Source organism: Microtus oregoni, unplaced genomic scaffold (assembly GCF_018167655.1).
Source record: "Microtus oregoni isolate MIOR12 unplaced genomic scaffold, Mior012 000023F_ref0000262, whole genome shotgun sequence".
Taxonomy (NCBI): Eukaryota; Metazoa; Chordata; class Mammalia; order Rodentia; family Cricetidae; genus Microtus; species Microtus oregoni.
The window spans coordinates 3,668,491-3,689,690 of record NW_024543082.1 but is presented as its reverse complement, the minus strand read 5'-3'; the positions used below and the strand labels follow the sequence as shown (position 1 = coordinate 3,689,690).

General features: G+C 45.1%; 1 protein-coding gene across 13 annotated transcripts in view; it reads left to right on the top strand.

Moving 5' to 3' along the window:
- The window catches only part of LOC121461681 (kalirin), a 463,010-nt gene that overhangs the window by 403,496 nt on the left and 38,314 nt on the right, over positions 1-21,200 (top strand). For 8 of the 13 annotated variants that reach the window (XM_041672813.1, XM_041672809.1, XM_041672815.1 and 5 more), the window contains exon 34: positions 16,282-17,711. The exons of the other annotated variants lie outside the window; for them this stretch is intronic. In XM_041672813.1, the coding sequence (XP_041528747.1) occupies positions 16,282-16,344 (63 nt within the window). In that variant the 3' untranslated portion in view covers positions 16,345-17,711. Of the gene's footprint in view, positions 1-16,281; positions 17,712-21,200 lie in introns of those variants that run through there. 13 annotated transcript variants of the gene reach the window in all.

The following is a 21,200-nucleotide window of genomic DNA, read 5'->3' as shown; positions in this document are numbered from 1 at the left end:
TGCTGCATTCAGAACTTCCCCTAAGATGCTCATGGTGTCTATTCTAGTACCCAGTGTTACACATGTAATATCCATGCCTTTTTCATGGACAGACTTAGTTAGGCAGGTGACTTAGAAATCTGAGTACAGAACAGCTTTGTGTCCACTCAATTCTCTGGTCTAGACCCACCCCATGTTCCAGCATGTTCTGAATATAAAGAACTCCGTTTACTGTGTTAGCTACATCTCCCAGAACAACCTTCTATTCCTTCCTCCATGTTCTTGCTTTTTAGCAAGAAAGGCCAGTATGCAGCGTCCTTTCTCACCTCCCATGTGGAAGCCCCTATTCTAGCCCCTCTCTAAGGCCTTAGGAGATGGAAATTCTACCTCCTTTCCCTGTAGCAGAGGAGCGGGGACTATTGGCTTAAGCTGTGAGCCTCCCCCTTAGTGAGAACCTAGTTCATTATTCATAATTCTGCATTCAACTCTTGCAAAGCTGAGCTGAGCACCTCCGGAGATAAATCCCACTAATCACTCTCCCAAACTTGCTTTTGTTTGATCCTCAAATAGATCTACATAATTAGGTTTTCCACAGGCCTACATTGCACAAAGGTGCTATTTCTTCAAGGCAAATGAAAGTGCTTACTTCATCCCACAGTGTCTGTCTGGGGGTTTGCTAGTGCTGCTCAGAGCAGGACAGCCTCCCCTCAGGCCCCTCCTCTTGAGACCTTGAGTTCTGGGGCTTGAGTTCTGTGCTACCACACAGCAAGTATCTGGATCCACAGAACTCTAGTCAAGGAAGGCAGTGATGAGGCGTCAGTGAGGAGAGTCTTCTTTCAGGCCATGGATGCCTGCCAGATGCTGATGGTAGAATACAGACATCTGCACTACAATGAGCCTGGTGCATGCATTCAGGGCAGGCATGGTGGATGTAGCCAATAAAATTTGATTGAATTAAACAACACAGATCCATCCTAGGGGAGATACCCTCTATGCAAAAAGCACTGTTAACCTCTGGACATATCCACACTAGCTGAAGAGAGAGACACTGAAATGAAATTGAACTGTGGGCCCAGTTCTCTATAAAAAATAATAAGGAAACGGACACTTCCAAAACATCTTACAATTGGTGTGGGATTTGAATGCAGAACCTAAGTAGTGAGCTGGTGTGAGCCAAGATACAGGGTAGATCAGGGATGCTGGTATGACACAGAATGGGGAGATACGTGGGGAAGAATGGAGGTTTGAGGAGCTGGTGTTAACGCCTGGTGTTAACTCTGAATTATCAGTTCAATGTGTTGGGTTATGACCAGTTTTGATTTAATAATTGGGAAGAAAGAATAGCATCTCCATGTCCTGATGAGAGCATCGAGAAATAAACACCTCGTTTATTTTCATTAGATGTAAAACTTATTGTGGATAGAAAAGGAACGAATCACTTAGAGAAAAGGGGAATCTCTTCAATTAAATAGTTCATGAGTGGACAAACAATAGATAGTCTTATAGAGTACAGACAGAGACAGAGCTCCTCAAAGAATACACCCTAAATCCAATCCCTCACATGTGGAGCCTTAACTGAGATTCCCATACAGGTGATCTATTGAGGGCATACGAGGCAGATACATATGTAGTTCAGATGGTATTAAGCTCAGTCTGATCCCTCCTGAAGCTTCAGGCAGGAATCGCCAACTGTGCACTATCTGAGGCAACTACCAGTTGTGTGCTGCCTGAGGCGAGGTCAACTGTATACTGTCTGAAGCTATCACCAGCTGTGCACTGCCTGAGGCTATAGCCAGCTGTGCACTGCCTGAGGCCACCGCCAGCTGTGGCCTTGGTCTTTCATGTCAGATGGGAGCTTTGAGCGGCCAGTAAGCGCAAGAGCTGTGGCTGCATGGGCAGAAAAGGAGACCTAGGCAGGGTTCCGTAGCATCTACTACAGGGAGCATGTGATTGGTAGCAAGGGGATGGGTCCTAAGATCAGGTCTGGACTCCATACTGACTTGCTCATGATCTAGGATGGTCACATTATGTCACAACTCTATCAAAGAGAACAGTGACTGTCTTTCCCAGAGTTCTGAAGGACCAGATGAGATCATTTCTGAAATGTGTGTGGGACTCGGGGACCCCAGGGCCCAGGGAAGGTCTCCACTTCAGCTACCCAAGACAGGAAAATAAACAACATGCTACCTGAAGTTTGAAGAGGCCACAGGCTACTGAGTTTTGTCTCTGAAGAGATAGCCAAATGCCCACCAGTACGGAGACAGAGACTAAGCTCACGTGATGTGTTTTACTTAAGAAATTCTTAAGAGCCACAGAGGACCACCCAAGTTGAGTTTGAGACATGTGATCATGACAGATGTCTTGGTCACCTGTGTGTGCCACCTGCTGTCCACCAGGCCATGAGGACTTCTGAGGTCCCAGGCAAGCCTGGGAGAAATGGGCTATAGCTCTTCTTTTACTGAGTCTTTGGAGTCAGTGGGCTTGAAGATTTCATAGAGAAATCCCCCAGATAGAGAGGGGGATGCTGCCTCCCATTCCATCACAAAACACTTCAGAGATCCCTGGGAAGATTATGCAGTTGTACCTCTACCTACCAGGGCTGGGGGTGGATGTATTGAAATTTGAACCATGAAAGCAATGTAGTCTTGATTCTCAGGGGCTCACACCCCAGGCCTCAGTGTGTTAGACTGCAATCACAGCATAAATCTCAATCAAAAGGATTCTGATTTTCCTCGTTATCTTAGTCCTTTCTTGTAAGAAAATACCACTTCCACTTTACGATTTCAAGCCCCAAATGTGGTTTAGGTTTTTTATTTATTTATTTTGTGTTATTTAATGTCTCATCTTAAAATCCAGGGCTAGACTTGAAACTCATTATTTTTTCCTAGCATAGTTTTCCCGTTGTTCTTTTCCACGGTGCTCGGGTAGCTGGGGGAGAGGAGATGGCAGAGGAGTCCAGGACTGTCAGGACACCTGTAGCCCCATCTGTGGGTGCTCTGTCACCTCCTGAAAATGCAGTCCCCACTTCTCAGTGATGTTTATCACAGCATCAGCTTGCCAGATGAGTGGTTCAAGTCCCTGCAATGTCCACAAGATGACAGAAAATGCACTTCACTGCCTGGGGACAAAGAGTAAAACCTTTCCTCCCAACATTATAGTAATTAATAAGTCTCAGTAACATTCCATCAGTTAATATTTTCCCCCTCGGGAAACCAGTCATCAGAACTGCCAATCATCTGAAAAAGCAAGTAAGTGTCATGAAAGGCAGGGGCTGGTCAGGACTTTGTTGAGCCATGGCAGTTAACTGGAAGCTTGGGGATCCTCTGCCAGGGTCAGAACCTTGGCTGCACAAAATATCTTTGTTCTAAGTGTTGGCATGGCATGGGTGTCCTCACTGAAGGACTGGGGAGGGTTTGGGCAAGTTATATACCAATGGTTAGAGCTGTAAGTAAAGGCTGCAGGCATTACCCAAGGCCTTGGCTCATTGAGGGTGAGCCTGAAATTTGGTATCAGAAATTTAGAGAAGAGAGCCTGGGGGTGGTGGCCCAGGTCTTAAATCCTAGCACTCAGGAGGCAGAGGCAGGTGGATCTCTGAGTTTGAGGCCAGCTTGGTCTACACAGCTAGTCCCAGGACAGCCAGGGCTTTGTGAAAAAAAAACCCTCCTGGAAAACCAGAAACAAAAAGAAGTAGGAAAGGAAGGAAATTTAGAAACACCCCAGAAATGATCAAGCCTTCAATCACCAACCAACATCCTTCATCGTTGAAAAGTAACCAAATGACTTATTCAGAGTCACAAAGCCACTTGATGACAGTGTGACCTGATAGTCAAACCCAAGTCCGTCTCCCCAGTTCCATCAGATTTAAAACAGTACCGTTGCTGTGCCATTCATAGTTCAGCTTGTTGATCTGCCCGCTTCTTGTGCTGCTGCTGCTCTACCCACCCCCGTAGGCAGTGAACCCACGGCAACCCTGAGCAAGTTGCAAGGTGGTGCTATAGCCCATACTGGCTCTGGGCTGGTGTGTGAGTAGCAGTGCCTATCACAGACTCTTTAATACCAAGGACTGATGACTCACGCCGTGGCCTTGGTGGGGTTGTGATTCTGCCCCAGAGTCGTTCAGCCTCCCAAGAAGATTCCCGTCCTGTCGGGCTCTAAGCACATGGCAGTGAGTGCTGGGATGCAGCAAGGCTGATCCCTATCTTGGAGCTGCCTGGGAGGAGCGAGTTTCCAGAACCAACTCAGCCCTGCTGTAGTTGCGCCAAGTTTGCACCAAGGGAAATCCTATTTCATTGTTAACGTCTTGGTGGAAGGCGAAAGCAAATCTGAAAACAAGACACAATGTTCAAGTGGATTAACTGGCGGCAGACCAGAGCAAAGACCCAAGTGAGTATGCCTCCAGTCCCACATGTTCTGCTGGGGACAAGGAGGTGGACAGATGGACAGGCAGACACAGTTTGGAGAACAGAGGTGGAGAGCGAAGTGACAGCATTCGGGGCAAGTACTGGAGGATCCCATAGAGTCCTGTCTGCATTCTGTTTCCTCCTTAGGTGAGGAAAAGTATTGTGAATTTGAAAGGAAGGAAGGAAGGAAGGAAGGAAGGAAGGAAGGAAGGAAGGATTGACTTTGCTTGGTGGGTGGGTGGAGCAAACTGGGAAGCCTGCTCTCCAGAGCTCCTGGATGAGTAGCAGTGACTTTGGGATTGTGGTGCCTATGTTGACCTCTTTCAATAGTGTGATCATTAACCCTTTGGAAACCTCAAGCAGAAACTGCACGGAGAATCAGTGCAGTGTAGGGTGGACAGGACAGACTGACGCTGGTTTGAAGGTGTGGCTTTGTGGAAGCTAATGTTCCTTTTGTCCGAGTGTGCTTTGATAAAAAAAAAAAAAAAACAGCCCACGGTACCTGATGCTGCAACATAGCATTCTGGGGAAAGCCTCTTGGGCTGGCTTTCCCACCATTGCCCTGATTCTTGACCTTGAGCGCTGGTTGAAGTGCCTTGCCTAGGTTTCCCTCTCTGGCAGTTGAGCGCCATTTGGTTCATTACTGTTGGCTTCTGCAACCCGTCATGACCACTGTGGTGAGGGGGTGGGGAGTATAACATTGGAATGAGGTCATGTGATCATTGTTGCTGAAAATCAAAAGTACCCCGTTTGGTAGATTTCTCCAAGGAGCTAACACTAAGGACATAATTTTTACCTTGGGACATCTCCCAGGAGCGACAGGCAGCAGGTGTCCCTTTGAGGAACAGCTACCTCTTCTCTGATGACTGTCCTATGAGAGAAACTGCTCTAAGTAGTTAGGGTCTATATGGATCAGACCTTAGAGAGTGCCCACCCCTCCCCACTACTGCCCTGCTGTGGATGGGTGTGGCCTTGTGTGTGCTGGAGCAGTCATTTCCCTATCGCAGGATGGTTAGATTTCTGTCTCTTTGTAGTGACTTAATCCTGAGTCTTATGAGCTTCAAGAAGGCCAAAGACAGTCTTCTTTTAGAGTGCTGCTTTTGGTCCTGTTTGGATTTATATTTTTTGAGACAGGGTTTCTTTGTGTAGCTTTGGCTGTCCTAGAACTCACTCTGTAAATCTACCTCCCTCTGCCTCCCATGTGCTGAGATTAAAGGCATAGGCCATCACTGCACAGCCTGTTTAGAATTGTTAACAGACAGAGCTTCCACAGGGTTATTCCCACAGACCCCATGAGGCCCTGCTGATCTGAGCCATGGTCCACTCTTGCCTCCATTGCTGTCTGCCCTACCCCTCTGAACTTTATGATCTACTGATAGAAAGGCAACAGCAAACGCGAGAAGTAGACGCAGCTTTCTCTAATCCCTGGCTCCTTCGAGGTTGCATTGTCTCTGCTGCATGAGTGAGTTTCAGAAGGTTCCTTGTTTTTCTGTAGCATACTTGCTATGAGAAGCAGGTTGGCTTAGTGAACAGAAGATAAGAAAATTCTTCTCCTCAGGATTCGGGGGTATGCTGTCTTTGTATCTGGTTGATTAATTCATCAACCATTTGTTAAGCTCCTACCCTGCACCTTGCACAGTTCCAGACACAGAGGCCAAGGTTAAAAGTAAAGACACAGAAACATTGCTTGGAGCGTTTGCTGCTGTGAGCCCAGGTATGGTCAGTTTAACTTAGGCATCATGGAAAGATCCAGTCCACAGAGAGGGGAAACTGGGAATGTGCCGCACTCAGATGGTGGACTCTGAACTCCACAGTGCGGAGCCCCCCATCTCACCTCTCTACTCCTAGGGAGACCAGTGAAGCTTGATCTCATTCATGAAGCTTTCCTTGACACCCTCCCCGCCCCCCCCCCCAAAAAAAATTTGCAGGATATGTTCTCTGACATTTAACTTTAAAGTAAACTGGCTGGAAGTCCAAATCAGTAAACTTTCTGTTTAGACGATAGGCTACTGGGAAAATTTCCCACATTTTAACACAGGACAAGGTCAGTGGGGAGGAGAACAGAAAACTTCGTCAAATCTGTTACCACACTGAATTCATTTTTTTTTTTTGTTAAATTCAGTGTCATTGAATTGAGTGTTCCTGATAACTGGAACTCTGGATTCGCTCTATACAGAATAGTCTCTGCCCTTGCCTGCAGCCCTGAGTTCACACCCAGGTGTCCTGCAGGTGACCATAGGCAGCAGCCATGCAGGTGTGTGTGTGTGTGTGTGTGTGTGTGTGTGTGTGTGTGTTCCTCGAATGAGACGAATGTGCTGACTCTCACTTTTTGCCAGTTTCTGCGGGGAGCATCAGAGATGTTGCTGAGGTGAATGTGTCTGTTGAGATACGATTCATTCACCCCAGGACAATGCTGCTTTGAAAGATTTTGACACTAAAAGTCAAAAGCATCCTTGCCTTGAAGTTCATCTTCCTTTCTAGTCTCTTTTGTATCAATTTTGAGCCCAAAATATTAATTCTAATCCTGGATAATATGTCAAAGAGCAGTGCTTCTGAAACATTTGTATCCAAAAAAAAGTACTTTATTTTGATATAGAATCAGACTTTTAAAAAAACACATGGGAATTATGAAAATGTTTCCCATATCATCTTTACCCAAACCATTTTGTAGTTTCTCTTGCTCAGCTAATCCAACCTGTTTTCTTTAACTAAGGGATACACTCTGGGATGTTTAAATAATTATTGAGGCATTGGTGCGCTTGCAGTATAAAATGTTTATATTCTTCTAGAGACCTTCCTTTAAAATATAAAACCTTAGACATTTATTTGTTCGTTTTATTTATTATTCTTAAAAAAAAAACAAAAACTTTCAGGCTGTTAAGATGGCTCAGAGGGCGAGAATGCTTGCTGCCTAACCCAAGGACCTGGACTCAATATTTGGAACCCACTTGGTAGGAGGGAGGAAATGGGCAAGTTGTCCTCTGACCTACATATGTACACCATGTCATTCATGTACAAGCATAAATAGAGAAGAAGTGTCAAAAACAAAAACCCTTTCAGACAGAGGTAGCGCATAGTAGGTACTGGTTTAGATTTTTCCATGTAATAAATCTGCAATATTGTTTCACGGCAAGGCGTGAAGTTGCTTCCTTTTTCACGGTGGCACACGCCATTACTACAGCATTGCAGAGCATTTAACATTGTCCATTGATGGGAATGCAGGATGGTTCTAGTCTGTTGCCCTTGCTAATGAGGTTGTAATTAGTAACCTTGTGCGAATACCATTTTCACACTTGTTATTAACAAGTTACCTCCCTGGAAGTAGAATTACTGCATCAAAGAGAATATACATTTTAAATTTCCATAGGAATATAAAGAACACCTGACATCGATCCCTACTCCCCAGGTGTGTGCATGAGTACTGGTGGCACTGCAGAGTTGCTCCCTGTCGTCAAGATCATATTCTCCAATCAGCCAGATTCTTTAAAGTAATCGCTATTCATTTTGTTCCTTTACAGTTTGTTTAGCTGCCAGTGTTGCGCCTATTTATGTTTCTATTATCTTTATCGAAACGTGTAACACTGCATCTGTGTACCGCAGGAGAGCTGTAACTCTGAATAGCTATTATTTATAAACTTATTTTTATAAAATGCATTCTAAGCATCTGATTTATAGTAAACTTTAAAATGTCTCCAAATGTGAAATACGTGTTCTAAAATACACAGCACAACTGAAGATGTCGTGGATCAGTTATAGTAAGCAAATGCAGCCATGCAGACGGTGAAGTAGAACACCACTCAATTCCCAGAATTCCCCATACAACCTCCTGGACACAGTCCTGAGTTTCTTGCCCTAGGGGTAACCATACCCCTCACATTTATAGGATTCTTATCTTATAGCCTCGCCTCCTATATAAATGCCCCTTAGTAATATAGTTCCAATGGGACTAGTAATGTAGTTTTTCTGGCTAGCATCAGATCCTGGATTCTTTTCTGTTTCAATTTTGTCACTTACCATTGCTTTATGGGACCCATCCATGCTGATGTGTAGAGCTGTCCGGTCATTTTCACTGTTATGCAGTATTCTGCCCTGTGAATGCATGAAACTTTATCCATTCTTTGCACAGAAGGTTGTGAGGTGTTTATTATGAACTGGCGTACACAGTCCAGCTTTTCCAGTGTGTCGAACTAGGAATGGAACTTCTAGGTGGTAGGTCGTGTATATGCCTCTTGAGCCAAATTACATTCCTCCCACTGTGTGAAGCCCCATACTGCGGTCTGCTGGGTTGTAGTAACCCCAGCTTCTGGTGTTGTGTTTCTCTGATTCATCAAAGGACTGCACATCTCCCTGGGCCTTGAATTTCCTCCTTCCCAAAGTCAACCCGAGCTTTTTATCTGTGTCTAGTAGGTTGCTTGGAGATTTGTTTTTTCTTAATTCAATACTAGGAGTTTATATTCTAGTTATGAATCTATGTGATTATAAATGTATATATCTGTTCTCAGTCTGTGGCTTGTCTTCCTATTCTCTGTTTTGCATCTTGATAAGCATATAATTTGATTTTTAAGGCAATATACTGATAAGTTAGGGTGTCATGTGATATGACAAAAAAGCATTTTTTATATTTAGTATTTCAAAATAGCTTACCATTTATGTATTCACAGAAGAATGTACTGATATGAAGACAACACATACTACAGGTTTCTGTCAGCCACTAAATTCTGAAAAATAAGAACTAGTAAATTATTTAAAATGCATTCATGTTATTCTTTACTATACATTAGTGTATGATAATAATGTGGAATTAAAGCAGTGAAACATGTTAGCAGAAAGATGAGAAATACAATGAGTTTGGCACTTAGCTGCCCAACAAAAGATCCAAGATGTGGGAAGGAAGTCTGTGCATGACAAAGCCAAACATCTGTACCCATATCAAGCTCTTCAGTGTCGATTTTATGGGAAGCCTTTTGGCCTTTGTCTTCAGCTCCTTGACATAGGAGGACTGAGTTACTTCTGTCTGTTGTTACAAAGACCAAGCAATCAGCATCTAGGGGAATACAGAAAAGCCAGAACTGATAGAGAAATTCGCTCCAACACTGTTGTCTGCCGTCTCCTCTCTCACTGTTACGAGAAGGCTCTTGATAAACAAATGGAGAGTAAACCTATGAATCCAGCGTGATGTGCTTGGCATTGTGGACAGAGTCCTAACATCAAAGCTTCCGATGTGAGGGGGTCCAAGATGGTTCCACATTCAGCTTTCCTAACTAGACCGTACTGTGGCAGCGGAGATGTTGGGAGTGGGAGGAGGGTCAGCTCACAAAGGAAAACAGGATAACCTGGGCAAGGAGAGTAAGTTTGCTTGGTTGAAGTTTGTGCTTTATGCGCTAAGTTGAGGGAAATAAATGATAGGTCAGGTAGATCATGGCAGGTGATCGACACCGTCTATTTAGACTTTTCTGAGCATCATCCAAGAAACAGTGATCTCTTTGTATAGCGCCTGCAGAATTGCCTTTCTCTTCGTGTGGACTTCAGTGGGCTCCACCGTTAACCCGGCACATGTATTGGCGCTCTCCTTCCCTCTCCCATCAGTGTTCAGTTCATCACTTCCTCTTCCCCACATTGTCAAATGCCTCCTTTCCCCTGCCATGTAACACATGTGACGCCATACTCTGATGAACTGCAGCTGGATTTCTCTGCTCCTGATTCTTCTTTCTATCTCTCCCACCTTCCTCCGTCTTTCTGTCGCTTCACTTCCAACACCCATAACAAAAGATCTGAACCCATACCTCTGCAGTGACTTCACCCTGGTGGGGCTTTGGTATTCATCATCCGCCACCTTTTTTCTGAGTACCTGCTATGTGCTGTGTACTGTTCCAAGATGGAGGTGCAGAAGTCAGATAAACAAACACACTGACCCCATAAACACGGGACTCAGCTAAAAACCCAGGAAAGCAATAGGCAAGGACAGAGTCAGAGGGGTCACCGTGTACATGCGCACTGCTAGAAGTGTGCGACCCGATGTCGTGTCCTTCCTTAGTCTCAGCACCAGACAATTACTTCCTTTTCTTGAACCCAGTTAACTGCTGTGACTTCTGTATTTGGGGCGGAAGCAACGTCACCCCCAGGTGTGTGACTATCAGAACATGTTTGGCCCTGTCTCTGATAGCCAGTGTGCTGCCAGTCCTATGGGTGATTCCCTCTTACTTTCCTACAGCCACTGTAGAAGTCTGTCCTTGAGCCTGGCTTCACATCGTTGTGTGATATAGAAAGTTTGTCCCTGGGTGTGTCAGCAACAGAAGCTTAGCTCTGAACCCTTGCAGCGTCCCCCAAGGCCTTCTACTTCCTGACAGTCCCAACCCTTGCCTCCTGTCCTGCCCCACCCTGCTCCCCTAGTCACCTGCAGACCTCTCCTCTCTGGTATATATGTGATCATCTTCACTCTTTTTTTCTTAATTCATGTCTTCTGTCTTCTGACCTGTATACCACCTCTCTATCCCTTCAAGTTTCTTTCCTGTCCTGATAGACTAGTCTCTTGGGAAGATTCCTTCTAGGATGCATCGCCTGCACTATTAAACTGATTCCTGGCATTTTTTCCTCAGCACTCTGTGAGACAGTAGCTACCTCCTCCTCTGTCCACTACTGTTTCTCATGAGTGGGTTTTTATCTCACCCACTGAATCACTGGGTCCATGAAGGTAGGGTTCATGACTGATACCTAGTGTTATCTTCATCACACCAAGGGGAAAATGGCATCTATGGGAAATACTCAGAAAGAATGGCTTGCTTTGTATGTGTATCTCCTATTTGTCTGTATTTATGAATCAGTGTGCTTTCAAGTATACTTTCCACATGCTTAAGAGGCATTTGCTGAATTGTTTAGGACAGGGGTGATGCTGACTTCTCCTGGTCATCAGGCCTATGACTTTACACAGCAGTGAGTGATGACCGTGGCTGGCCCACGTCAAAGGCTACCAGAGCTGAGGTCTGGGCTTGCTTTTCTTTCCCACCTGCTTTGAGACCTCTTTTCTCTTAATATGAAAGACTAATCTTGCTGCTAAACACAAAAGGGGACCATGTGCGTGTACATATGTGTGTGTTTGTGCTTATATGTCCATATACACATATATGTGTCTATATATACATGTATACATATATGTATATATGAAGGAAATACACCAAAATATAAATTATGGTTATTTCTGGTAGGTGGCTTTTTATACTTCTCTACAATATGACATAGTACTTTTATTAACAACAACAAAATCCCTAATAGGCATTATTTTTTTAAAGGCTAGAAAGAGCTGAGATTCTTAGCTGATACAGTTGTCCTCTATATGACCCAGGATTCCTGGTGGGAAGCAGAGTTCTTGGCCTCTCATTGGTGTCTCAAGGTTTGAAAAAGTGACCAGAGAGTAAATTTAGCTGATTTGCACATGGGCCAAAGTTAGGAGCAGAGGAACTCGCAACTTTGATTGGAAAGGTCCAGAGCCTTGGACTGTGCTGGGAAAGAGAAGGGAAAATCCAGAGGTCATGATGAGAGGGGCCTGATGGCTTCTTCACCAGGCTCTGCTCTGTAGAGATGGGAGGGAAAGGCAACGGAGATCCTGGAACATAAAAGTACATGTAGAGATTTCACACAAAGATAACCCCTGGAAAGACAAGAAGCCCCATTCAAGCTTGTTTGGGAGAGGAGGATCACCAGAGCAACTCCAGGTGGCACAGAAGGCTCCTTTTAGAGGCCGCTTTCATGGACATCAGAGTTTCTGAGAGGAAGGAGGTCCTTGTCTCGAGGTCATCCCTTTCTCCTCGGCTACAGTCAGAGACAGAGGGAAAGGTTCCGATAAACTTGAAACCATAAAGTTACACAGAGCGAGCAGTTTCAAGGATATTGCACAGACTGTCCAGGTTCAGATTCGATCAGAGCATTCCCTGATGAGAGGAAGAAACAGAAAGAGCAAAGGTAGAGAGATAGTGCTGGGGGTGAGAGGCTTCTTTCCAGAAGGGACACCTGGTCTGTCCTGGCAAGGTGCCTCCCATACGGACCCACTACTTACGCTGCTCAAACGGTACCTCACACCTCCATCCCTTGCCCATCTCCTCCCCACAGGGTGTAAGATGGAGAGCTCTGAACTTAGGGTGCAGTAAATACGCCTTCGGTCCCAGGAGCCCTTAGCAGAGTAGTAGCCTGCATAAAGGAGCTAAACAAGAAGCTACACAAGTTAATCCTTGAGAAGAGTTTGAGCTAAAAATGTTTTCTGGCACTGATGCTTTTCACACGTGTGCACACTTCCACACACACACACACACACACACACACACACACACACACACAGGATGTCTCAGTTTTCAACTCTGACAACTACAGCAAGGAGAATTTCCAGTCTTGGTTCTGGTTTGAAACTTGAGGTAGAAAAAATGATTTTTATAAAGCAGTTATGTATGATATTTACAGAACTTCCTAGTTATGATGGAAGGGCACAGACAGTATACACATAGTCCCTACTCAAAGCAAAAATCCCCTCCCCGTCTAAAGGGGCAGATGCCATCCTTTCCCTGAGAAGTCACTAGTATCACTAGACAGGCAGAAAAAAGCTCACAGGCTGCCTTCAAGAAAGGCAATCCAGAGACTGACCCCTGGCCCCTGCCTTTGTGCCTAAGCCCCTAACATGATGAGCCTCCTGGTCCTCAAGGTACGTATCATTCTCCTCATTTTGCAGATGAAAGATTTTACAGGGACTTTGCACACGGGGAGTAAATAACTCACTCAGGGTCATACAACCAGAAAGTATAGAGCTGAAGTTTGAATCTTGTTCTCCAGATCCATGGCCTCCGCCAGGAAAAGCCCAGTTTAGAAAGCAAACAAACAAACAAAAAAAAAACGTTGGATGATGCAGGCAAAATATACAACAACATTTGGCTCAAATCGTACACTAGCATTTCCCTCTCCTGCCAAACAGAACAGAACATACCTGAGTTCAAAAGTCAGGAATGTCCCGTGTTCTGTTTACTGTGTGTGTCATTTGCTCGCCTTCCCTAGGCCCAGTAGAGCATGGCATGAGTGGGGATAAGGGGAGGCTCATTATTACCTTAGCTGCAAGACTGGCAGTTGGGCCGCATTCCTGCCTCAGAGGCTTCCTAATCCATCAGGAGGAAGCATTGCTAGCACACATCAGCTAAGTTACAGAAGTGAACACCACTGGCAATTTGCCGTTAAGATTCACCTAACAGTTGCAAAGAAGCTGTGGTGGTTCTTTGTGGGACTTGAGTGCGGATAAAGCTATCACCTAAATAAATATGTTCTTTGTCTGTGGCTGTTCTATCTCACTGGATGTCTAGCCTTATCTCCCATGTGCACAGGGACTGCAGAGCATCTCACTAGGCCTCGGGGAACTTTATTCTGAGAGCCAAGGATTAGAACGTGGCTTACAGTGTATAAAGTGCAAGATTCATATGAAGGCAACTATACCGGGTAAAGGGAGACAAGGAAATCTCAGTATAACCCTTCCCCAAAATGCTGAGCAAGTCTAGTTGATAAAAGTCACAGTCCTATAAAGAGTCTTCCTGATTCTTACTCTTTATTGAAAATGCCAAAGATAAGCCTTTCTAGACACATATTGGAAGCCACCAAATACTGCTAAAGTGTTGCCAACTCGGTGTCCTGAAAATGAGCAGCTGCAACATAGAAGAGACCTTAATACTGAGGATTGCGGTTACCAGGGGAGTATTTCTAGCGCCTGGCCTTGTGCCTGTGCAAGTACAAGAACGTACACGGAAAGCCAAAGGCGTGGGGTAGCTGGATGTGAGCTGATTATGAATTCTAAGCTGATAGTTATTTTTCCAATAGGAAAGGTCAATAGCAGTTTATTCCTCCACTTCAGATGTTCTTTGCCTACCAGTCCTTCCATTTTCTAAACACAGGACTGTGAATAGCTCACATTTTAAACATTAAAAGCTTTGCAGCTGGGCATTGTAGTCCACACTTGGGATCCCATCACTTGGGACACTGAGGCAAGATTGTGAGTTTGCAGTCAGCCTGGGCTACATGGTGAGATGTTTTCTTACGACGACAGAGAAGTAAAAGCCACGCGTTTCTGTTGTCGCTCTGTTGGCACGCCTGTTCGGAATACCCGGCCATGTCCTCCGGGGCAGGTGCGTGCATTTCTCGGGATTCCAAGAAAGCCATGCACTTAGTCTGTCTACATGGGCTTTATTTATTACATCAAACCATCTTCAAATAGATTTGCAGACATCCAGAGCCAAATCACAACCTGAGGTTGAAAAGAGTATAAGGAATTTTCTAGAAAACTTAATAAATATGTACAATAAAATGAACTCAAGCCACTTCCAGTTAGGTCCCAGAATATAAGAGAGACTTGTATGTAAAGGACACTTTAGGTGCAGTGTCATACAAATGTAGTCATTTAAGAGGTAGGGGCAGTGGTTATAAGGACAGCTTTAAAGTCAAAGCTCAATTCAGAGCTCACCTCATCCACCATCCACTTGCCAGTTGTATGATCCTGGGCAGGACCTCTCCAGGCCTCTGCCTGCAAAATGAGGGCAATGATACTGACCCCCGTGGGGCCGTGGCACGGGTCTGTGTTGCATTGCATGTAAACACTCAGCACTGTGGCACATGGAAGATTCAACATTTTATAAACCATTAGTGAGTAGATACAGAGCAGCAGAATGCAAACTTCAGTGTGTATAAAACTATCCAGTTCTACCATTGAGATAAACCCTACAAGCCTTATAACACATACGTCAAGAAGCCGAGGAACGGTAGCAAACATGGCATGAGACTACCGAGTGAGACCACTGGTACATGCCTCCTCCCTCATTCATATTAGGGTGACATTAGACTCAGGGAAATGTGCTTAAATTCTTGAGCCCCTTTAACCATAGTGCAGTGACTGAATGGGGCCACGAGGGCTTTGACCGTGAGTAACTTCACGTGTGCATTTAGACAGCTCCTGACATCCTTGCAAACCTTTGCTCCCGCCACCATCTGGAATGTCTCCCACCTCCTCTGAGCTCAGGGCAGCTAGAATAAACACCATTCAGCCTGCTGCTCGGGTCTCCTCTCCTTAGCCCAAGTTCTGACTGGAAGAGTTTCAAACTGGATTTCTCATTTCTGTGGGGTGGGTGCGAGGGAGGCTTTGACTCCATGGTGTGAGCCAAAGACAAACCAGTCTTTGATTTGCCCATACTCACTAACCCACTTAGTAATTCACTCCCTCAGACAGCCTTGCAGCATGCCCAAACTAGCCCCATAGTAGGAAAACTACAGGTTGCTGCATGTCGTGGGATCTGGCCATACACACAAATCACAAATTTCAAGCCCATTACTGCCGAGCATCTACAGGAATGAGTATGTTTTTCTATATCTCTCTTTCTCGATTAAATGTTACAGCTAGGTTTGGTAAGATATGAGACTTTGAGAATTAAAGAAGAGGGTAACAAGGGTACCGAATGAACACAGGGTCACACCCCGTAGGACCTCTTATTTCCTGCACCCCTGTTGATGCCATTCCTGCCGCTCCCCCACGCCCCCTTATGTATGTGTCCCAGGCACTGCAGGATTGGTCTATGGGGGGGGGGGGGTCTCACGAGTTGAAAGGAGAGGGATTTGGATTCTGGCAGCAAGTGGCCAGTCAGTGATCCTCCTCTGGATTCTGGACCTTCTCGGATTCTTCTGAACCTTCAGACCCAGGGATATCTTACCCGGCTCCTCTCTCCTCTCTTCTGAAAGAATGGTTATAGCCTGCAGGTTGCACTCTGTGCACTGGGTTACTAGGAATAGGCTGCACTGATGGTTTAACGCTGGTTTCTCTAAAGGGCGCTGGGATCTCACGCAGATTTATGCAAAGTTGTATGCAAATCACAGAGCCCAGCCCTTTTCTTAACAGGATGGCAACCTTGTTCCTCGGTGGCACCTGGGACCTGGAGATCCTTTCTCCACTTACGTTTAGCGCGCAGCCTGGGACTTGTCCCTGCAGCTCACCGGGTTAGCCGTGGCGCCGTTGGGATCTCCCACCAGGACTCCAGTCACCCAACTCTCTTGAGACTGCTCTGACAGGGCTGGTATGGGGTGCAGCCTTTGCTCAGAGGGCAACAGGTTCCAAGCAAAATCTGCCCGCCTGGGCCATGGGCTCACCCCGGGCCTCCCTGCTTCTCTCCTGGGTGCAATTTTGAGGTTGCTGAGCTTCGATCCAAAGTCCAAAAATGGTGGGACACCAGGGACTTCAAGAGGCCCCAGGGCCCCGTGTACTACCCCCAGCTCCCAACCTGAACACCAGGGGTCCCCCCACATCAGACCCTCATTGCCCAAGAAGTCTGTAACTCTAGTTGACAGGGTAGCTAGAGGGGTTCGTTTGGCTGTGAGTTTCTCTTCAGGTTGACATTTCCGTGAACAGTGCCCACCTTTAATCTGGAAAAGGCCATCCTCCGACTGTAGCTCGCCCCCTCGCATCATGAGAATGAGGTGGGGGGCTTGAGATACAGGTGGTGAGGGTCAAATCCAGCCGTTCCCAAACACTGGCAGCAACCACTTCCCTCCACACATTCTGTCTGATGCAGCTTACTCTCCACTCCTCTGAGGTCTCTGGGGTTAGACCACCTTTCTAGTCCCATTTGCTTCAAGTGATCCTGTTGGGTGGGGTGGGAAACAGGAAAAGATCTAGAGGAAACCCACTGACCACTCAATAATTGTTGACACTAGATGGTAGGTACGTGGTGTTCATTATACAATTCTCACTTTTGTATATGTTTGCAATTTTTCATAATAAATTTTCTAACATCCTCCAGTTTCCATAACATTCTAGAAAGAACCCTAACTCCTCACAAAATTTCATGGACGCCCCCCCCCACCAAGGCAAGAGGCAGGGATGATTCCATTTCATATAAATATATATAAATATGTATATATATAAAACACTCATTTTCTAACCTTTTTTTAAGGCCCACTGCTTTATTTTCAATAGACTACACCTTATTTCTAAGAGGTCCCAAAGTCGGGCTCACTTCCCAGGCTGGGTGATGGGGGCGGGCAGGGGAGAGGGTCCTTAAAAGTTTACACTTCCATGTGTCTCACACTCTTACTGTGAGAACGTGACTTGTTCAGTGTTCTGAACTTTGTGAAGGGTACGTGCTCGCAATGCAAAGTGTCATTCTCTGGAATTGCACCTGGCTCAGGAAAGGACTGTAATTTGTACTTGAACTCAAATCCAATGGAGAACCTTAACATGGGCATTTGCATGATGGGAACTGCTGCTGTCTTTTTTTCCATATGTCTCTTTCTTGGATGTGTTCTAATAAAATGATTCTAAAGCTGTTGATATATAGTGATTTATAAAGAATTTCTGTGGAGCTCCGAGGCCCTTAGTTTCTCTGCCTTCCCACTTTCTGGAAAGACCTGTCAAACTGAGGGCAGGTGCCTAGAGCGTGTCTGTCTCTATGGCGTGATGGTGGCATTGCTACAATTGCAGTCATTAATAAGGACCATATCAACCATGGCTATTTAAATTCTCTGGTTTCCTAGCAACAGAATTTGTTTTCCAGAACAAAGATGAATGACCATCTGTAGATGGGAGCAGTGGGGGAAAGGCAGAAAGGGCGGGGCCCAGTCAGGAGTAGAATTCACTCTACCAGGGAGGGAGGGACTGGGGAGAGAGCAGAGTGCAAGGAAAGAGAGGTCAAGGTTGCCCCAAACAGGCGGGCCAAGTTTAGACCAGCTCGATGCGGTGGTAGGTCTCAGCACCTTCATGGGGTGATCAACTCTTAGTTTTTATTTTCAAATTTTGATAGTAAGCCATAGCACATTGCAAGACTCATTGGGGAAACATATACTCCGAGAAGTAGATATTTTGAGAAATGCTCTCTTCAGCGAAAAGTGGTGAGGGTGCTTCCCTAAACTAGCAACAACATTAGTGTCTAGCCCATGGTGAGCTGGGTGTTCTTGGGAGCCTCTCTGGCTAGCAAGTGTGTACAGGGGCTGCAGAGGCAGTGTCAGACAAGGAGGCTGCCATTCCTTGAGTGCTTTTCTCCTGGCAGACACCAAGAAGCTGTTGAACTTACTCCTGTGATTCTCATAGTCAGAGAGGCCAGCAATGTTGTGTTTATTTCCCTAATGGCGAGGCTGGCGCTTTGAAGGAATGCTTTAACTTTAAATACTTTAACTAGAACTAACAGATTCGTGATTCTGTGGTTTGTCGTTGCAATATCCACGCTTTTCCAAGCCACACGGTTGATAGCCAGGTGTCTGGCCTGAGATGAGCATGGCATAGCCACCTCCACTTGTCTCCATAAGTGGCCAGTAGAGACCAGGAGTCTGTTCTTCCCCGTGACTGGATAGCTCTGTAGGCCAGGGTCTCTACAACACACATCTACATGCCTGCGGCTTGGTTACGTGTAGCTCACAGGCCGATGAAGTAGACATTATCAGTTTGTTCTCTACATTTCATGTAGTTAAGAAATGCCTGAACTCCTTGCTGGGCATTAAAAAGTAGGCGAGCAAATAGATCCTGTCCTCATGGGACTTACCAGTTCAGGATCCAGGCTTTGATCGGACAACACACGATTGGATTTATAACAACTTGAAGAAGATGTGAGATCAGTAAGATGAAACCAAGACCAAACAGTGCTGCTTGCCCAAGGACATTTGACAACTTAGGGGCAAAATAAAAGCCAGAGTTCAGAACCCCTGAGTTTTCTTTCTGTATTATCTTTTCCCTACTGTGTCTCACAATTCCTTTGCACAGCTGTAGACCACCGTCTAGCTCCAGCCAGCTATATGAACATGTCAGTCCCTCAAGACACTGCCCCATAACTAGCTAAAACCCAAAGGGTACATTTGGAAATGATGAACTAAGCTCCTGAGGCTGGCACTTATCTCAGAGCCCAGAACAGGAACTGAAAGGCAAAGCTCCATGCTGTTATGACACGGCTGGATAAGGGGGTGCACAGGTGCTACAGTGTTTCAGACTGATCCCAGTGTTCTTCCAACTTCCAAAGCAAGCAGCCACTCATTCAGCAAATGCTTACTGAGTGTGTACTAGCGGCTAGGCATGGTTCTCGGTGCTAAGAACATGAGTGACAGAGACTGGGCATGTTCAGGGTAGCACAGCAAATACGGGACATGAAAGAATAAAACACATCGCCCTCAGAGTAAATATATTCTTATTGGAAGAAACAGACAAAAACACAAATAAAGAATTAACACTGCATATAAGAAAGCAATAAGTATTACAAAAAATAAATCCAGGCAGGAAAGCAGAACATGACAGAGGTTAGAGATGCATGTTTAAGTAGAGTAGTGTTTTCAACCACTGAGAAACTGATGTACCAGGTCAGTACATGGACACAGTACATGCATGTAAATGTGTCTGCTCTTTTTAACTGCAAAGTGTAACAGAGGAGTACCTTTAACACAACCTAACATGTCACTTTGTGCCCAACTCTAAATAGCTAAATAGTGTGATTGGAAAAGACCCCAAACCATCTTCTCTGGCACATCCAGATGTTCAAATCCCGGTTTTCCTTTTCCTCCTTTGAGCCAAAACAGTGGTTCTCAAACATTCATACATATATCATATATATGAGAGTTACCTCAAGGGCTTGTTAAAACCTAGATCCTGAGCCCCACTCTCAGAATTATGTGATTCAGTTCATCTGGAGTAGATACGTGAAGTTACATTTCTGCCAAATTCCAGGTAATACAGATGCTGTTGGTTCAGGGATCACACTCTGAGATCTACCAAGTCTTATAGTTATGTAAACTGTCTATTAAAAATAAATTCCATAAAAAAGGATATACCTGTTCCTTGGGTTTCCTTGACATTATCAGAGTAGCTGCCCTTGAAAAATAAAATTCTTTAGAAGTGGAACTTTTTTAATGGAATATGCATCAGAACCAAAGCCCAAGATCCCAAGTCTTCAGGAGGTAAAACAAGGAACATATCCAGACAGGAGGTGACAGTGGTATTTTGACATTTTCCCGCCAACACTTAGTATTTTATAGCTACAGTATGTCTGCAAGCCTTTCTGTCCTCTTTCTTCCTCCTCGCCAACTGACCTAGAACATTTTACAGATGATGGAATTGATCGACAAAGAGGTATCTAGCCCCCTCATGGTAGAAAAATGTCAGCTGCCTTGTGGTCCCAGAGTTCCTCCTTCCCTGACTGTCTTCATCTCATCAGCTAAAGCATTGTCTTGGGATTCTCATCCTAGAAAGTTGTTGTCCTAGACAAAATTGTTCTTTGCTTGTGATTTATTGGAAACTTTCACTCGGTGTAAAAAGAGTGATTAAGTGTGGGAAGGACTGAGCCCTGCGTGAGCTCTCTGTACCATAAATTCTTCTCCGGCCAGGTATTATACAGAGGAAATGCTAACTCATTTTATTAATAGCCTGAGCTGGAACTAATCATTACAGAAGCAAACAAACCTGCTGGGGAAAGCACACCTACCACTTTCTGAAGAAAAATAGAAATGACGTTTCCGTTCCCTGTGCCCTTCCATTCCATTAATAGATATAATGGAACATTTTCTATATCACTAACGTGTACAACAGAATGAGTGTGTTTCAATTGGTGGCTCTTATATCACATCAATGCTCAAAACCTGGCCCCACAAACAAGGAAGTGAAGACTAAAATCTCCTTTCCTAGTACTTGCTGTTTTAGTTATATACTCAAACACCCCAGTACCAGTTCCTCAAGGCGGAAGGATGGATTGAACCTCACGGGTGGTGGCCCTGTCTGTGGATTTTAGAAATTTAATTCTGATATTATGACAACTTCTTCCTATCCATATTGCTACAGGGGCCCTCATT